At 45.6% G+C, this 18,850-nt stretch overlaps 1 protein-coding gene across 1 annotated transcript in view; it reads left to right on the top strand.

The window, feature by feature from the left end:
* A2ML1 (alpha-2-macroglobulin like 1) overlaps positions 1 to 15,012 on the top strand; it is a 36,182-nt gene extending 21,170 nt beyond the window's left edge. Inside the window, exons 21-35 of the mRNA XM_062195428.1 lie at positions 553 to 674; positions 1,548 to 1,599; positions 2,126 to 2,209; positions 5,316 to 5,492; positions 5,664 to 5,745; positions 6,050 to 6,206; positions 8,137 to 8,211; positions 8,381 to 8,543; positions 11,005 to 11,219; positions 13,129 to 13,344; positions 13,512 to 13,639; positions 13,772 to 13,862; positions 14,142 to 14,210; positions 14,439 to 14,541; positions 14,972 to 15,012. Coding sequence (XP_062051412.1) covers positions 553 to 674; positions 1,548 to 1,599; positions 2,126 to 2,209; positions 5,316 to 5,492; positions 5,664 to 5,745; positions 6,050 to 6,206; positions 8,137 to 8,211; positions 8,381 to 8,543; positions 11,005 to 11,219; positions 13,129 to 13,344; positions 13,512 to 13,639; positions 13,772 to 13,862; positions 14,142 to 14,210; positions 14,439 to 14,541; positions 14,972 to 15,012 — 1,775 coding nt within the window. The remainder of the gene's footprint in view (positions 1 to 552; positions 675 to 1,547; positions 1,600 to 2,125; positions 2,210 to 5,315; positions 5,493 to 5,663; positions 5,746 to 6,049; positions 6,207 to 8,136; positions 8,212 to 8,380; positions 8,544 to 11,004; positions 11,220 to 13,128; positions 13,345 to 13,511; positions 13,640 to 13,771; positions 13,863 to 14,141; positions 14,211 to 14,438; positions 14,542 to 14,971) is intronic.
* Positions 15,013 to 18,850: the final 3,838 nt, after the last annotated feature.

Here is an 18,850-nt window from a genome sequence, read left to right as displayed (position 1 = left end):
GTGTGTGTGTGTGTGTGTGTTGCAGCCATTTGGGGAGTGAACTGGTGGACGGAAGGTCTCTCTATGTCTCTGTCTCTGTCACTCTGCCTTTCAAATAAATAATTCCCTGATCTGAATTAAGGAATAGAGTACCTGAAATGTAATATATTGGAGTGAAATAGACATTTTGAGATTCTATGATTGTTTACAGCCCTTGTCTCTTCTGTTGAGGAACAATGTTCTGTTTTGTTTTGTTTTTCTTCATACTATTAGTTGAACTCTTTTACTTAGTGTAGAGTTAACTACATTTCATTAAGCAAACTGAAAATAGATCTTTGTAAAAATTAAGAGTGGGAATGTAGAGGGAGGAGGAAGAGGGGTTGGAGTGTGGGCGGGAGGGAGGATGGGGGAAAAATTATCACTGTGTTCCTAAATCTGTATATAAAATGCATGAAACTTGTATCACTTAAATAAAATTTTAAAAAAAGAAAGAAACATAGGTCTAAAGGGGGAAAGACCTTCCTGGCACTCCTGGCCATAGCGCTAATGATTTATCATCCCCTTTTTCCTCAGGTCACATTAACTTTACTGTTACTACTAAGATTCTGGACAGCAATGAACTCTGTGGGGGCCAGAAGGGGATTGTTCCCAAAAGGGGCCAGAGTGACACACTCATCAAATCAGTTCTTGTCAAGGTGAGTTTTCTGCAGGCCCAGCTTTAGAAGTAGGGGGCAGCCCAGCCAGGGATGCCCCATGTCTCCCCATACCAGTTAGTCTCTCACAGAGGTCTCCCTCCAACGCCAGTCAGGCAGCTTCAGCTGTCTCTTTTCCTGGGCCCTTTCTGTTTTGAACCATTTGCCTAACCCCAACCTATGGCTGGGAAAGTGTCTAACGTGGCATCTAGCACATTGCAGACACTCCGTGGATTTTAGTTTCCCTATTAAAATCCCTAACTTCAAGGATGGGTATTTGGTGTGTGGTGAAGAAGCCTGCTGGGATGCCTGCCTCCCGTATCAGGGAGCCTGGGTATGGGTCCTGGCTCTGCTCTGAGTCCAACTTCCTGCTAACAAAGCTCTGGGAGGCAGTGCTGATGGCTCAAGTAGTCGGGTGCCTGCCACCCATGGAGGAGACCCAGACTGAGTTCCTTGTTCTTGGCTTCATCCTGGCTTAGTCCTGGCTTTTGTAGGTATTTGGGGGAATGAATCAGCAGATGAAGATCTCTCTCTCTCTGCCTATTTTAAATAAATACATTTTTTAAAATCCCGAACTTCGTCATTAGCTGCTGCTTCCTCTGTCATTAACCCCATTGTCAGTCCTGCCTCTGCTAAGTTTCCTCAACTTACCCTTAGCTCTTCTCGGAAGGAAATGTACAGAAAGGGCCTGTCCTTGGGCTGAAATGGAGTCTGTCTGACTTCAGAGAAAACTCTTTTCCTTCCCATTCTCAGCGAACCCTGGGGACACAGGGAGGGCCCCCACCTCCCCATTCCATTCCCCTTCCTGTTGGTCAGTGCCTCCTGGCCTCACATTCATCTTCATTGTTGCTGCCTGTCCACCTCTCCTGATACCAGCCCGAGGGAGTTCCTGTGGAGAAGACACACAGCTCACTGCTGTGCCCGAAAGGTGAGTGGGCTCTCAGCAACTCCACTGGGCAGCAGGAGGATTCTCTCGGCAAAAGCAGAGATGGGGAGGATGAGGAGGGATAGGAGACTGGACTCACTCAGGGGCGAGGTGAAGAGAACGTGTGTCCCACCATGATGATTCTCTTTGGAACTAGTTTTCAGTGAAGATGACCATGACGAGACTGTTACTGCTTCCATGCTACAGAAAACGCTAGAAACCCAGATTGCACAGAGCTTTTCCTTGCCTGGGCTTAAGAATCTCCACTGTTTCCACCTTCCGCAATGATACTTTGACAAGTGCATGGAAAATGGAATTACAAGATGATTATTTTGATGCAAAATTTTTTTTCATGGCCATAAAGGATCTTCAGAAAGTACATGGAAAATGCATACTATCAAAAAAAGATGCTTGTGTTTTTTTTTGTTTTTTTTTTTTTTTACCAAAATAGATGTATAGTGTAATTCCATTTCCCGTGGATTTTCTGAGGTGTCCTTGTATTCCATCACCCTCTCTCTGCCCATCACAGGAAGCACGGCTTCAGAATCCTTCTCTCTGGAAGTCCCTGCGGATGTTGTTCCTGATTCATCCAAGGCTTATGTGACAGTTCTGGGTAAGACGCTAGACATGCATGACTCAAAAAGGGCGAGGTGATTGGGAGGCTGCATAGAGTGCCATGGGCCCCAGCATGTGGACCAAACTGAGGAAAGTAACAAATCAGAAGTGAAGAAGGAAGAAGTTTGTTTTATGTAGCAGGCGAATACAGTGTATAGGAAACAGGACAGAGGGATTAGAGGTACACTTTGGTTAAAAACCAAAAGGAGGGGTGGGCGTGTGCCACAGCAATTAAGTCATTGCTTGGGACACTCACATCCCACATTGGAGTGTGTGGTCCATGTCCTGGCTTTTGTTTTTGATCCAGCTTCCTGCTAATGCACACCCGGGGAAGTAGCAGGTGATGGTCCAAGTGCTTGGGTGCCTGCCACCTATGTGGGAGACTTGAATCAAGTTCTAGGCTCCAGGCTTTGGTCTAGTACAGCAGGTGGAAGAGCTGTCTCTCTACCTCTTGCTATCTCTATTTCAAATAAAATGAAAAGAAATAGATACAAATTTTAAAATAAAGGAATTTTTAAAAAGATTTTATTTATTTGAGAGGTAGAGTTACAGATAGAGAATGGGAAAGACAGAAAGAAAGATCTTCCATCCACTGGTTCATTTTCCAAATGGCCTCAACGGCCAGAACTGGGCTGATCTGAAGCCAGGAGCCAGGAACTTCTTCTGGGTCTCCCATGAGGGTTCAGGGACCCAAGCACTTGGGCCATCTTCTACTGCTTTCCCTGGCCATAGCAGAGAGGTGGATCAGAGGAGGAGCAGCCAGGACTTGAACAGACACTATATGGAATGCCAGCACCACAGGCAGAAGCTTAGCCTACTATGCTACAGTGCCAGCCCCACTAAAGGAATCTTGGCAGGAAGAAGTTAAAGGTCACTGCAGTTTGATACACATTTAGGTTTAGATTGTCTATAAACTGAGTGGAGGAGAGACAAAATGTTTGTAGCAGCTTTTATTTTATTTATTTATTTATTTATTTTTGAGAAGCAGAGAGAGAAAAAGCTTCCATCTACTGGTTCACCCTGTCAATGCAGTGCTGGGCCAGGCCAAAGCCAGGAGATGAGACCTTACCCCAGGTCTGCTACACAGTGGCAGGAACCCAATTATTTGAGCCATCACTGCTGCTTCCCAGGGTCTGCATTAGCAGAAAGCCGGAGTCAGGAGCTGGAGCTGGATAATTTTTTTAAGATTTATTTATTTATTTAAAGGCAAAATGACAGAGAGAAAGAGAGAGAGAGCGAGCTTCCATCTACTGGTTTGCTCCCCAAATGGTTGCAACAACTGAGGCTGGCTCCTGGCCAGCATCACAGGCAGCTCAACTCTCTACTGCAGCACCAAATCCTGAGGCTGGGTACTGAGCCAGGATTCGCTGATATGGAACGTGGGTATCTTCATGGCTAGATCAAACACCTGCTCCTTCAGCAACCGTTTTTACAATGTGGGATTTGAGCATAGTTTAGGGAACTTACAATCATACTTTCACAGGCAGCTCACCTCAGTCCCTTCATCAAGGGAAGGGAATGAGGAGGAATCATGTCAGGGGCCGGCGCTGTGGTGTAGAAGGTTAGGCTGCCGCTTGAGATGCCAACATCCCATATCTGAGAGCTGGTTGCTTCAAGCCCTGGCTGCTCTTCTTCACATCCAGCTCCCCGTTAATGTGCTTGGGAAAGTAGCACATGATGGCCCAAGTGTTTGGGCCCTGAGACCCAGATGAAGATGGGGCTCCTCACTTACTTATTTGAAAGTCAGAGTTACAGATAAAGAGACAGAGAGAGAGAGAGAGATCATCCATCTGCTAGTTCATTCCCCATTACAGATGGCTGTAATGACTAATGCTGAGCCAGGCTGAAACCAGGAGCCAGGAGCTTTATCCAGGTCTCCCATGTGAGTGGCAGGGCCCCAAAGAGTTGGGCCATCTTCTGCTGCTTTCCCGGGCCATTAGCAGAGTAGCTAGGGCAAGAACCGGTGCCTACATGGTATGCCAGCATTGCAGGCGGCTGCTTTACCTGCTGCACCACAACACTGGCCTCAAAATTTCTGTCTCGACTAGATTCTACTCTCAGCTCTGATATAGCATCCTTTGTGCTGTAGTCAGTCTTCTACACTGTACTGCAGGCTCCTTGAGAATGAGGGCCACATCTTTTTTATTTATGTTTCTAGTACACTTCCTGCAACATAATTGATATTCAGTACATCCTTGTAGATCTGAATTGAAGTCAATGTCTAAAATGCAATGTTAATGACTCACGGCAGGCTTATTGACTTAAGGAGTATATGGAAGGGTCAGAGATATAATATGTAATAAGGATTGCATATTTGGGAATGACTGGATAATCTGCAGAGTGATGAATGTATGTGTAGTGGAAGAATTTAAAGATTGAGTCTAAGTATTGCAGATTTTGCTGTATCAGTCCACACTTGATCTTAGCCAAAAGGCTGAGAAATGATGCTGCTGCATCTCTCTCTCTCTTTAAAAAAATTATTTGAAAGGCAGAGTTTTACAGATACAAAGAGAGAGAGAGAGAGAGATCTTCCATCTGCTGGTTCTTTCCCCAAATGGCCACAATGGCCATGGTTAGGCCAGGCCAAAACCAGGAGCCAGGAGCTTCATCTGGGTCTCCCACAGGGGTGCAGATGCCCACGTACTTGAGCTATCTTCCCTGCATTCCCAAGTGCTTTAGCAGAGATTTGGATCAGAAGTGGAAGAAGTGGATCAGCCAGGACTTGAACCAGTGCTAATGTGGATCTGGCCTTGCAGGCAGAGGCTTAACCCACTGTGCCACAACGCCAGCCCCTATGTCTCCTGAATGACCAAACTCCTCTAGATGACCCATGTATGTCTCTCTATGCTCTACCACACACCCAGTGTTATGATTTGCCATTCACTGTTTACAATGAGTTTTAATTGTAATGTATTGTAATTGTTTGCCCCTGACCATGAACTCTTTGAAGGTGGAGGCTATGTTTGGCTTACTATTGTCTGTCCAGGGTGCATGGTAAGCACCCATTACATCAGAGCTAATCCCCATTTGTTAAGGGGATGATGGTAACTCGTAAGGGTTCCTTCTGTACTTGACCACCACCTTCGTTCTCCTTTTGGACCCAGGGGACATTATGGGTACAGCCCTGCAGAACCTAGACGGTCTGGTGCAGATGCCCAGTGGCTGTGGGGAGCAGAACATGGTCCTGTTTGCTCCCATCATCTACGTCCTGCAGTACCTGGAGAAGGCAGGGCTGCTGACTGAGGACATCAGGTCACGGGCCTTGAGATTCCTGGAGATAGGTAAGCTGCCTCAATCTTTCTCCTTTGGGTCTTCTCCTCCTCCAGGGCCTTCAACAGGTTGCTAAGACACAGGGAAGTTCCAGGCCCCAACTCTCCGCCATCCTTGAAAGGCCTGGGAGTGTTTTTTTTTTAAGCTGTTGCTAAGATCTCAAATCGTATTTGGCTTCTCAGGGTACCAGAAGGAGCTGATGTACAAGCACAGCAATGGTTCATACAGTGCCTTTGGGGAGCAGGATGGAAATGGAAACACATGGTAATCGCACCCACTCCTCAGTGAGGATTGTGCTCTACAGCCGAATCCCCAGTTCCTCTGCAACTGTTCTTGCACCCCTCTCCTTAGTTCTTGTGTGGGCGAGTCCCTCGCTCTTCTCCTGGACTCTGCCTCCCCAGCTCTTGTCCTCGTTAATGCCCGGGAATGCCTCCCTTTTCTAGGCCTCTGGTGGCACTATTTCCTCGACTCCCTTTCTGGAACCAGATGCCAGAATAGAGTATAGAACTACTGCACCCTCACCTGGAAATCCCTCCTCATGCCAGGGTTTTCTTTTTTACCCATGTAGGCTGACAGCCTTTGTCACCAAGTGCTTTGGCCAAGCTCAGCAATTCATCTTCATTGATGACAAGAACATCCAGGATGCTCTCAAGTGGATGGCAGGAAACCAGCTCCCCAGTGGCTGCTATGCCAACGTAGGAAAACTCCTTCACACAGCAATGAAGGTATGGATCTCTCCGGGGGCCTGAAGACCACCCTATGTTTAGGAAGACCTTGCGATTCTGATTAAGCAGAACTGAAAGAGCACTGGCCTGGGAGTCGGTTTTTTTCAGGTCTTCACCTGGACTCCAAGTGATCTTGGTCAATAGTCACAGCCAATCAAGGCCACAACTCCCAGGTCTGCAGAATGAGAGTCTGGACCAGAACAGGATTCTCAAAGTATAGTCTCCAGATGGGGCAACCACATCACCTGGGGACTTGTGTGGAATGCAGATCCTGGCTCCCATCCCAGACCTACTGAGGGAAAAACTGGGAAGAGTTTGTGTTTTAACAAACCTTCTTGATGAGTCTGACACAGGCTGAACTTTGAGACCACTGGACTGGAAGACCTCTGGGCCTGTTACTATCTCCCCAAAGTGAAGCAAAGCCATTCCCTGTGTTGGGGGCCTGGGAGGCAGCCCAGCATATTTTGTGAAGGTTTTACTCTGTACCAGGCACTGCTCTAAGCTCCCAGTTTATCTGATATTATTCAATGTGAACAACAAATCAGTGAGCTAACTACCAGAATACTGTTATCAATCCCATTTTCAGAGGAAGAAACTAAGAACTGAGACTAAGTAAACTGGCCAAGGTATATGCTGATAAGTGGCAAGACTGAGATTTGAACCTTGGCACTTGGTCTCCAGAGGCTCTGCCTTTGCCCACTCACTGCATTGCCGGTGCCTCTCTCAAACATAGGGTGAGGTGTAGATGCTGCAGGATACCTTGCCTGATTCAGAGCACACCAGTGGAAGAAAGATTTATACCCATTTTCCTAGAGAAATCATTACATTGGTATCCCAAGGCATAGATCACAAATACTAAGTACAGAAAGAAAATCTCTGCCTAGGATTTGTTAGTATTCTTCACACATCATCTTTATCTCCTCTAAGTCTTCCTTTTCTCTTAGACACCATGTGAAATATACCTGGGAGAGACAGGGCAGGACTTCACTAGAACACAACCACAGAGGCGTGTCCTCCTCCCTGGGTTCAAATCCAGCTCCTGCTGCATGCTAGCAAGATAACCTTGAACAAGTGTGTTCATTTTCTTATGTATAGAAGGTGGATAATAATTTAGATTAGATATTTTTTAAGACTTGCTAAGATCTACCCAGGAAATGCTTAAAGCAGGGAAGTTCTCAATCTCCCTGGAGAGATGGCGGGGCTTTGTGTAACTTGGGAGACATTCTGCGCAGGTCTCAGGTGCAGTGACAAGGCAGAAAGTTTTTTTTTATTCCTCTCTTTTTTATTTTAAAACTTTTATTTATTTGAAAGGTAGAGAAAGACAGACAGACAGAGAGAGAGAGAAGGAAGAATGGAGACAGAGGTTTTTCCATCTGCTGGTTCACTCCCCAGATGACCACAATAGCCAAAGACGGCCCACATCGAAGCCAGGAGCTCAATCTGGATCTCCTGCATAGGTAGCAGGGACCCAGCTTCTTGTGCCACCACCTGCTGCCTCCCAGAGTGTGCACTAGCAGGAAGCTGGGATGGGAGGCCAAGTCAGGACCCCAGCTCAAGCACTGTGATATGGGATGTGGGTATCCTACGCAGTGTCTTACTGCTGCACCAAATACCTACCCCTTCCCCCCTTTTTTAACTTATCCTTCCTAACTCTTTTTCTTGGGTTTCTTAAGTACCCTCTCTGCTGGAAACATCATGCTTCCTCCTGCAGGCTTCTGTTGATGGTGGTGTAGTTACTGAAGTGCAGCCCGTTCCCCCCTCATGGTGTGTCCTGGAGCTTGGAGCTGCAGAAAACCAGAACAAAGGAGTCCTTTTTGTTTTGTTTGTTTAGAATTCATTCCTCCAGAGGGGAAGCCTCATTGCCATTTACAAAGAGTTCTTGCAGGTGCTGGCTGCTGCCCTGCCTGACCATCTCCCTGTTTCCCTCTAGGGTGGGGTGGACGATGAGCTCTCCTTGACCGCGTATATCACAGCTGCACTGCTGGAGATGGGGAAGACCACAGATGTGAGTTCCTCTGGGCCCTCTTCATATCTTACTGCTTATTCCTAGGCACATTCACCCCTCTTTGTCCCTATCCACGCTTCTGACACCAAGGAGAACATGATGATATCCTCCTTACTTCCCATTTTGTAAGAGCATCCTATAAATCCTGTTCTCTATCTTCACTTTTTAGGATCCAATGGTGGCTCAGGGTCTGCAGTGTCTCAAGAATTCCGTCACCTCCACCACCAACCTCTACACACAGGCCCTGTTAGCTTATACCTTTTCCCTGGCTGGGGAAATGGACATCAGAAATATGCTTCTTAAAAAGTTAGATCAACAAGCTGTCATCTCAGGTATGCCAGTCATGCCAGGAGTCCTTGGTACTGTGAGATACACGTCATTTTAGTCTTTGTTCCACATCTATTCACTTCCAGGATCCAATTTAGTAAAAGTTGTCCTAAAAATCATTGCTGGGGGTAGGTGTTTGGCCTAGCAGTTAAGATGCCTGCATCCCACATCAGGGTGCCTGGCTTTGATACCTGGGTCTGGTTCTTAGCAGGTCTGGTTATTGCAGACCCTGGGAGGCAGTGCTGTGGCTCAAGTAACCGAGCCCGACACCTATTTGGGAGACTTGAGTGGAGTTCCTGGATCCCAGCTTCAGTGCCTGGGATACTTCTGTGTGGGCATTTAGAGAGTGAACCAGCAGATGGGGGCTCTCTCTCTCTCTCTCTCTTACTCTCTTTCTCCCTCTGCCTCTCAAATAAACCTTAATTTAAAAAAAAATTGTTACTGGGAGTTTTGTGAGAAAATCCATGTAGGTCTACAAAGGGCCTACTTTTAACATTAAAAGAAGCTAGATGGTAGAAGCTAGTCAGAAGATTTATTGGCAGGGAGCCGAATTGGAAGCAGAGCAGCTGGGACTTGAACCAGCTCTGATATGGAATGCCAGCCTAGCCAGTGGCATGGTAACTCGCTGTGCCACAATGCCTGCCCCTTTTCAACTTCTTTGGTTTAGGATTATTTTAGATATATTTAGAATAACATTTGAAGTTATAACAAATCTTATAAATAAAACATTAATGCATTTTGTTTATCTAGCTGTATATTTAAAATTATACTTTCAGGTAGAAATTGAAACTTAGCTTTCATTTATATGAATATCGTTGCTGAGTTGTCCTTTCATATGGGCACAGGATAGTTTTTAACTGTAAGAATTATTTATTTGAGAGGGAGAGAGACACACAGAGAGAAACAGACAAGATAGAGCTGCTCTTTGGTGGTTCACTCCCCAAAGGCCTGCAATGACTGGGGCTGGACTAGGCTGGGCTAGGCCAGAAGCTGGCTACTCAATCCGGGTCTCCCGTGTGGGTGGCAGAAACCCAGTTACTTAAGCCATTACCACTGCCTCCCAGCTCTGCATTAACAAGAAGCTGGAGTCAGGAGCCTGAGCAAGGCATCACCCAGACACTCTGTTGTGAGAAGCTGATATCCTAACCTGGGTCTTAACCGCAATGTCCAAGGACTGCCTCAAGATACTTTTTGTCTTGTGTGTAAGCAACTCAAGTCGTGGAAGAGGTGTTTTGAATGGTGGGTGGAAGATACCTGTTGAGTATTGATTCATTGTGATCGTCTCTTTTCCATATCTTGCATTGTAGACTCACATGTTTTCTGCTTTGTTCTTCCAGTTACATTGCCTCCTGTGGGTTAATATATCTAAACGTCTATGTAATTCGACTTCTATCTTCCACTCTTCTCATTTCCATTTGTTCTTTCTCTTCGAGTTATCTGTCATTTTGACTGTCACAGATGTTTGTTTTGATCTCATATTCTACTTGATGGTCTGTACAAGTATGTTTTATTTGATCATCCTCATTAGCATTTCTTCTATGGTTTCTCAGAGTATGTTCTGCCATTTTTATTCTGAAAATATTAAGCCTTTGGGTAGAATAAATGCTGAAAAATTCATGAAATCCTGTAGACAAAAAAGAAAAAAGAAAAAAAAATCCTGAAATGTATAAGATTCTTATGAGAAGTTTCTATTTACCTATCTCCATTAGCATCAGAATTTTCTAAATAAACAAAGGTGGTTTTCATGTAATTGCTGAAGACAGGACAACTGATCGATACTCCTAGGTTTACCTTAGGAATTAGGTGTGGATATGTATACAACCCTACCTCCATGCACCCCAATACACCTTTCCCCCTGCATTTATATCATGATCATTAATTAGCTAATTCCCCCAGTGGGTGGGACTGTAGGACTTTCTATTAAGTGAAATAAACCAGGCAGAGAAAGACAAACACTGCATGTTCTCTCTCACATGTAGAAGCTAAAGAAAGTTGATTCAAACATAGACTAGTGATTGCTAAAGGCTGGGAAGGATGGGTTGGGGAGGGAATAGAAGGAAGTTGGATAACGGGCACCAAAACAGTGGGACAGAAGGAATAGGTTCTAGTGCCCCCCAGCACAGATGGGTGACTAGTTCATAATAACATTTGTTTTATGGAGAATTAGAACAAAGGAACCCAGAGGCTCCAAACATAGAGAAATGGAAATGATAATTACCTAATTTAATCAACACACTATACATACATGTGTGGCAATATTACACTGAACCTCGTAGACATGTAGAAGTATTACATGTCAATCCAAAATCAAAAAATAAATTTAAAAAAGCCTGATCCTGAGAAGTACTTCTTTCTAACCCATGATAAATTCTTGGTGCGTTCTCTGGGTAAGATGTAGCATTTACAAAGAGAACATGGGAAAGTCCGTTTCTTCTCAGCCTTCATAGTTATTCTTCTTTCTCGTAGGAGAATCCATTCACTGGAGCCAGAAATCTACTCCATCATCGGAGGCCGGGCCTTGGTCGGAGCCTCAGGCTCTGGATGTGGAACTGACAGCGTATGTACTGCTGGCCCAGCTTGTCAAGGGCAGCCTGACTCAGAAGGAGATTGCCAAGGCCACTAGCATAGTGACTTGGTTGACCAAGCAACGCAATGCCTATGGGGGCTTCTCTTCCACTCAGGTAACCAGCCAGCTCTACTGCCACTTCTCAGCTAGAGTTAGAACCTGTGTAGAGATAAAGGAAAACATATTACCCTTTCCTCTAGGTTCTGGGTCTTACAATTCTATGGGGTAGGGGGAAGCACCTGGCAAATACTTCAAGAAGTACTTTAAGAAAAAATATAATTAAAAGATAAATAATTAAAGATTATTTTGGTGCTAAAATTTTTTGAGACCCATGCCTTGTGTTTTTTTTTTTTTTTTTAATTATACCCATTTTCTGTGAACTTTTTGAAGGTCCCTTGAATGCATGAATTTCAAATTTTTTTCCAAAATAAGCATCTTTTAATTCTTCTTTTTGAAATACCCCATATATAAAAGGATTAATAAAATTGAGTCAGATGAATGCATAAATAGTACTAGTAGATGCATTTAATTTTCTTTGTAGCCTAGGAAACATGATCAAATCCATATTTACATGTAAGTTGTATCTTATTCTGAGGAGCTCTTAGGGTTTTTTTTTTTTCACTTTGTTTCAGAACAATTGATCTGTCAATGGTGTATGGGATAATTTAGGGGAGATGCTGAACCTGAGACCATCAGGGACTTCCTTTTGTCTAGGTCACAGGAAGAGGAAACCGAATTAGTGGGGTGGCAATAGGAGGAAAAGAAAGGTAGAATGTGTGAAAAATTTAAATGGCATAAAAAAATTATCTTAGATGATCCCAAAGAAAGTAGTCGTAGTTTGTTTGTCCTGAAAATATTATTAGATATCTACCATTTCCTAATCACTTTGATGAGGATACAAAAGTAAGTAAGATTATAATTTCAAAAGTAGGAGCAGTTTCACTGAAGATATAACAAATTTAGACCTGAATAATGAACGTATTTTTTTTATTTTTAAAGATTTATTAATTTATTTGAAATGCAGAGTAACGGAGAGGCAGAGGCATAGAGAGAGCAGAGAGAGAGAGAGGTCTTCCCTCTGCTGAATCACTCCCCAGATGGCCGCAACAGCCAGAGCTGGTCCCATCTGAAGTCAGGAGCCAGGAGTGTCTCTGGGTCTCCCATGCGGGTACAGGGGCCCAAGGACTTGGGCCATCTTCCACTGCTTTCCCAGGCCATAGAGAGCTGGATTGGAAGAGGAGCAGCTGGGACCTGAAATGGTGCCCATATGGGATGCCAGCACTGCAGGCAGCGGCTTTACCCACTACTCCACAGGGCCGGCCCCCAGGTTTTTAAAAATTTTGTAATAGATATTTTCCAGTGTCAGGCATGAGGAAATTCTTATAACATAGGACTAAGTGTCACAATGTGGCTGAACACTTCATTTTCTTTTCCTTAGTCATAATTTACATAAATCAAGTTTTTAGAATGGAAAGGTTCAAACCACACGATACCATGCTCTCCTAGTGACAGTTTATTTGTCTTATTCCAAGATGAAGAAAAGATTGTCACGTGGCATAATGGCCAAGAAATAGTGGCCTGCAAAGAATGACTTTTCAAGGACACCCCAGTATGCTCTCCAACTTTGACGTTAGGAGATGATGACACAGATACACAAGTTCATAGATTGTACAAACCTCTAGGGCTCTAAAGTTACTGCTGTTTCCACCCCAAATAAGGAAGCTGTAAAATACATACTGAACAGTTACCCACTCATTTCTAGCAATCACCCTTCTGAAGATCTGTAGTATGATTATGAATGCATTATATCAGCCAAGTGACCTGTGCGTGTTCAACAATAACCTGTGACAAGTAAGACACTGTGACTTCTATGTCAGCTTCCTGAGAGCATAGTTTTCTAGGTACTTGGAAGAGATATCATCCAAGCCAGCTAATGACAACCAGATGTGTGGGTTACAGGGTTGCCGGAGGTTAATCCCAATGGCTCACAAAATGGTAAGCATATGCTTGATTGTTCTCCTCAGGATACAGTCGTTGCTCTCCAAGCTCTTGCCAAATACGCCACTGTTGCCTACGTGACATCCGAGGAAGTCAACTTGGTTGTGAAATCCACTAGGAATTTCCAGCACACTTTCAGTGTGCAGGCTGCCAACCGATTAGTATCTCAGCGGGAGACTCTGCCCAGTATCCCTGGAGAGTACACCTTGGAGGCCTCAGGCCGGGGCTGCGTCTATGCGCAGGTGAGGAGAGCAAGGAGAACGAGCGAACACCGGGGAAGGAAGTCTGGGGTATCTGCACCACAAGCAGAACCTCTCTATTCGTCTTATTTGTAAACAAAGTAGTACAAACTGCACAATCTCTAGAGTTCTTTCCAACTCTGATTTGGTTATCTATTTTCTCCTGCCAGGTGGTGTTGAGATATAATATTCTCCCTCCTAAAAATATGGAAACCTTTAGTCTTAGTGTGAAAGTGGAAAAAGCCAAATGTGAACAACCGGCCTCACCCAGGTCCTTGACTCTCACTATCCAGAGCAGGTGAGGAAAGCTGGCGTCGTGCTGGGGGACCTTGGTCACAGGGGCTGAGCTGGTGTGTGTGTGTGTGTGTGTTGGACATAAAGAGTGCATGGAAATAGAAACTAGGCTCATGCGTTTGCTTCCTGCCCTCAGTTTTGTGGGGAGTCGCGGCACTTCCAACATGGCTATCATGGAGGTGAAGATGCTATCCGGGTTCAGTCCTGTGGAGGGCACCAATCAGTTAGTAAGTTGCTTCTGTTCTCTGTGTGTGATTAGTTCTGAGGGGACCTGACTTCATCCAGCAGCTCTGAAGTGGGCGCCCCTGACTCATGCCTGGATTATCCAGAGGTGTTGCCGAGGTGCATCAGGAGTTGGAAACGGAACCTGTACGAGTCTTGGTTCCTGTTTCCTGGCTTTTCCACGGTGTATGTTGTTTCCTTGATCATGGCAGGACCTTGGAGGAAGGGGATAAGGAAGGCTTTGGCTCAAGGTCTTCTTTTTTGTTTCCCTCTTTCTTATTCAGCTTCTCCAGCAACCACTGGTGAAGAAGGTTGAGTCTGGAACTGATACACTTAACATTTACTTGGACGAGGTAGGTGGAGGGAATCACTTAACAAGAGAGCCAAGCAGCTCTAAAATCCTGAGCAAGAGCCAGGAAGTCAACAGGAGGCGTATCTTAAGACTGGCATAAGACACAAAGGGTAGGTAGAGGGCCTCAGAGAATTGACACAAAGACAGCAAGGGTCTTTAGCACCCACCTGACACAGACTGTTATTTTCACGTTGGATGTAATGGATTGTTTCAACTGTCTTCCCCACAGCTCAGCAAAAAGACTCAGAACTATACCTTCACCATCCGCCAAAATGTGGTGGTCACCAACCTAAAGCCAGCAACCATCAAGGTCTATGACTACTACCTGCCAGGTGAGGGCTCAGCTCTAACCTGCCTCTCCCAGCAGGTTTCTGCCTCAAGCTGCATGGCATCTCTGGAATTTTACAAATACTTCTTCCCAAGCCAGGCAACACCTAAGTTACCTGACTGTCCACAACATTGAAATTCAATCATACACCATTTTTCAAAAGTCTTCTATACAGGAGACATTTTACATGTCCTTAGACCAAAAGAACAAGATGGCCCACTGCTTCCCAAGGGCTAGCTCTTACTAACCTTCCTGCTGTGGTGGATAATTTACTACAGCATGCAAGTTCAGAAACTGAAACCCTCTTGTGGTTCTGACTGTGCTCCTAACTGTAAAACCGCTGCAAAGGGTGAAAGCAGTGATTTTCAGGGAGCATTTGCTTCCCGGATGTGTCAGGCCCTCCAGGGAATAATAGGCATCGTTTTGTTTTACAGATGAACAGGCAACAATTCAGTACTCTGATCCCTGCGAATGAGGTAAGTCCAGCGCCAAAGAGGACACTCTGTTAGGCAGGCGCCGCGGCTCACTAGGCTAAGCCTTCGCCTGCGGTGCCAGCACCCCAGGTTCTAGTCCCAGTTAGGGCGCTGGATTCTGTCCCAGTTGCTCCTCTTCCAGGCCAGCTCTCTGCTGTGGCCCGGGAAGGCAGAGGAGGATGGCCCAAGTCCTTGGGCCCTGCACCCCATGGGAGACCAGGAGGAAACACCTGGCTCCTGGCTTCGGATCAGCGCGATGCGCCGGCTGCAGCGGCCATTGGAGGGTGAACCAACGGCAAAAGGGAGGACCTTTCTCTCTGTCTCTCTCTCTCTCACTGTCTAACTCTGCCTGTCAAAAAAAAAAAAAAAAAAGAAAGAAAAAAAGAAAAAAAAGAGAAAAAGTTAAGAGGACGCTCTGTTAAGCTACTGTCATTGTCTTTGGAAGCTTATTTGGACAGACAGAAAATGGGCTTTCCATCTTTTTTTTTTTTTTTTAATTTTTTTAATTACTTATGTGAAAGGCAGAGTTACAGGAGAGACAGGAAGAGACAGAAATAGGTCTTTCATCTGCTGGTTCATTACCCAGATGGCCACAATCGCTGGGGCTGGGGCAGGTAGAATCCATCTCTCCCACCTGGGTGAAAGGGCCCAAGGACTTGGGCCATCCTTGGCTGCTTTCCCAGGCGCATTAGCAGGGAGCTGGATGGGAGGCAGAGCAGCTGGGACTGCAACCCATGCACTGGATATGGAATGCTGGTGTTGCTGGACCCTGGGCTTTCCATTTTTGTCTTTAACTCTTAAAGAGAGAACAATAATCTTCATAGTTCACATCAGAAAAAGCTAAGAGTAGCATTTGTACAAGGATTTCTATGTCATTTTTAAAAGTAAAGTTTTTAAAATCAGATTATTAAAGTCCATATTTTCTTAATTATTTTTACATACTATGTCTTGGTTATATAAAAATGCTAAGATGAAAATAAAGACTGCCTAATTCTACTTCCATGAAATAATGGTAATAACCTCAGTGTGTTTGAGTTATTTCATATATGGAAATGTCAGCTACCCTGATGTCTATTATAGGAAAATGCCCTTCGATAAATGTAAAGATCTGAGAATCATGATGTCTTCTGTTTTGTTTGCTTCTTTGCTTGTTTGCTTGCTTTTCAGGGTGGTAGCTGGAAAGAGACCAAATTAATTCTCGATGACATTGCTGGAGGGTGGAGCATCCTTCTCCCCTTGAAGCAGAACTCATTCAATTTGATTTCTCCAGTCGATGGTGGAAGAGTAACATGAGCAGGCCTGAACCTCAGCGACTCTCTATTACCTCGTGGGGGGATGCGATAGGAATCACACACAAAGGTGGCATTAGCGGAAGACTGCAGGGGGACGAGACACAGTTTCGTCAGCCTGCTCAGCCTTCCAGAGCACTCTGCTGAGGGACAGTGCTACATGGCGATCCAGGGAAGATAAGATTATCTTCCTGGAGGTTAAACCTGAGGGAGGATGAGATATAGGGCTTTGGAAATCGGCTTACAAAATAAACTTTGAGAAGAAAATCTGTGCATCTGGCTATATGCGTGTTGGTTTGGATACCAGAGATGTGTTATAAAAATGATGAACATTAGGGTGGGTATTTGGGGCAGCAGTTAAGGTGCCACTTGGGGCAACTGCATTTCATGTTGCAGTGCCTGGGTTGGAGTCCTGGCTCTGCTCCCTATTCCAGCTTCCTGCTACTGCACACCTTGGGAGGCAGCAGGAGATGGCCCAAGTCCTTGGGCCCCTGCCACCCACATGGGAGACCCAGATGGAATTTCTGGCTGCTGGCTTTGACCTGGCACAACCCCAGCAGTTGTGGCTATTTGGGGGGATGAACCAGCAGATGGAAGATCTCTTTCTTTCTGTCTCTCCCTTTTTCTCTGTAATTCTGCCTTTCAAATAAATAAAATTATCTTCTTCTCTTTTTTTTAAAGATTTATTTATTTATTTGAAAGGCAGAGTTACTGGGGTGGGAGATGGGGATCTTCCATCTGCTGGTTCACTCCCCAAATGTCTGCAAGAGCTAGGGCTAGGCCAGGCCGAGGCCAGACACCTAGAACTCCATCTGGGTCTCCCATGTGGGTGGCAGGGGCCCAAGGACTTGGTTCGCTTCTACTGCTTTCCCACGTGTATGAGCAGGGAGCTGGATCAAAAGTGGAGCAGCTGGGACTTGAACTGGCACCCACATGGGATGAGGGCACTGCAAATGGCCGCTTTACCTGCTATGCCACAGGGCCAGCCCCTAAAATAACCTTCAAATAAATAAATAAAACTTTAAAGTGATGAACAGCCTTTAGCAAGAGCTCAGAAGTTGGCTCCTTCCTAAACCTTTTAATCAAGCTGCTTCTCAAAGAAGCGCATTAAAGAGGCAAGAAAGGAGCAGAGTAGAGAATTCTAACAAAGGGGCAGCGTTTGCCTTCCACTGCAACGCCAGCAGTGGACAGTTACTGGAAGCTGCTGGCCAGGACTCCCTCTTCGTGGAGGCTTCTCTCCTGCACAACTCTCCTAGCCCCTCCTACCCTGGAGAGCACCGTGTTAGCTCTTCCATTTTGGTAATAAGTTTGGTGGCAAAGGGATAATTGAACAAGAAGGGTGATGTTTCAACAGAGAAGATTCTCCGGGTTCCCTTTCACCCTGGATAGCCCCTGGACCTTGCATTGTTTGTTGCAAACTCCAATTGAAAGAGTCAGGGGTCGGTGCTGCGGCTCACTAGGCTAATCCTCCACCTGAGGCGCTGGTATCCCAGGGTTCTAGTCCCAGTTGGGGCGCCGGATTCTATCCTGGTTGCTCCTCTTCCAGTCCAGCTCTCTGCTGTGGCCTGAGAGTGCAGTGGAGGATGGCCCAAGTGCTTGGGCCCTGCACCTGCGTGGGAGACCAGGAGGAAGCACCTGGCTCCTGGCTTCGGATTGGCACAGCACGCCAGCGGTGGCGGCCATTTTGGGGGTGAACCAACAGAAGGGAGACCTTTCTCTCTCTCTCTCTCACTGTCTAACTCTGCCTGTCAAAAAGAAAAAAGAAAAAAAGAGTCTGGGAAAAGTGCATGCCGAAGAGGGTGTTCCCTACACCCAAGACCATGTCTGTAGGAACCATCATTTCCTGTCTCCTCCACCCCTCCGTTCTGATCTCAGGTATAAGGAAACTTTTTTTTCTGCCACAGGCCATTTGGATCCTTACAACATCACTCACAGGTCAAACAAAATTATCAACTTAAAAATTAGCCTACTTTGGATTTGAATTTCAAGTCCAGCCTGCAGTCTTGACTTGAATGCTATCACAGACTGGACGTTCCCCACCGCTGAATCACACAACCCTAAAGAAGGGGCAATCATGACAGCGCCTCGCTGTGGGTTCAAGCGCCATCTCCCTGTGTGTTGTGGGGCTGCAGCTCTCTCAGAGTTTCCTCTCCTTCAGAACAGAGAGAGATGGTGATTCTCAGGACATCAGAAGTTTTGTCAGCAGATTACATTTTAAATAATTATAAAAACTCTTTATTCCTGTATGTTTTGGGTTTCAGAAAGGAGAAAAAGAATGTTCTGAAGATTAAATTATTGGGGCAGGTATTATGACTCAATGGGTGAAACTACCACTTGGATGGGTCACCCACATCCCACACTAGAGCAGCTAGGATCAAGTACTACCTCCGCGTCTGATCCAGCTTCCTGCTAATGGGCACCTGGGCAGACAGCAGGTGATGGCTCAAGTACTTGGGTTCCTGCTACCCATGTGGGAGACCTGGATGGAGTTCCTGGCTGTTGACTTTAGCTTGGCCCTGCCCTAGCTACTGCAGGTATTTGGGAGTGAACT

The sequence above is a fragment of the Lepus europaeus genome, chromosome 6 (assembly GCF_033115175.1).
Source record: "Lepus europaeus isolate LE1 chromosome 6, mLepTim1.pri, whole genome shotgun sequence".
In the NCBI taxonomy this organism is placed as follows: Eukaryota; Metazoa; Chordata; class Mammalia; order Lagomorpha; family Leporidae; genus Lepus; species Lepus europaeus.
The sequence above is the reverse complement of the archived record's forward strand: the minus strand, read 5'-3'. Positions and strand labels throughout refer to the sequence as shown.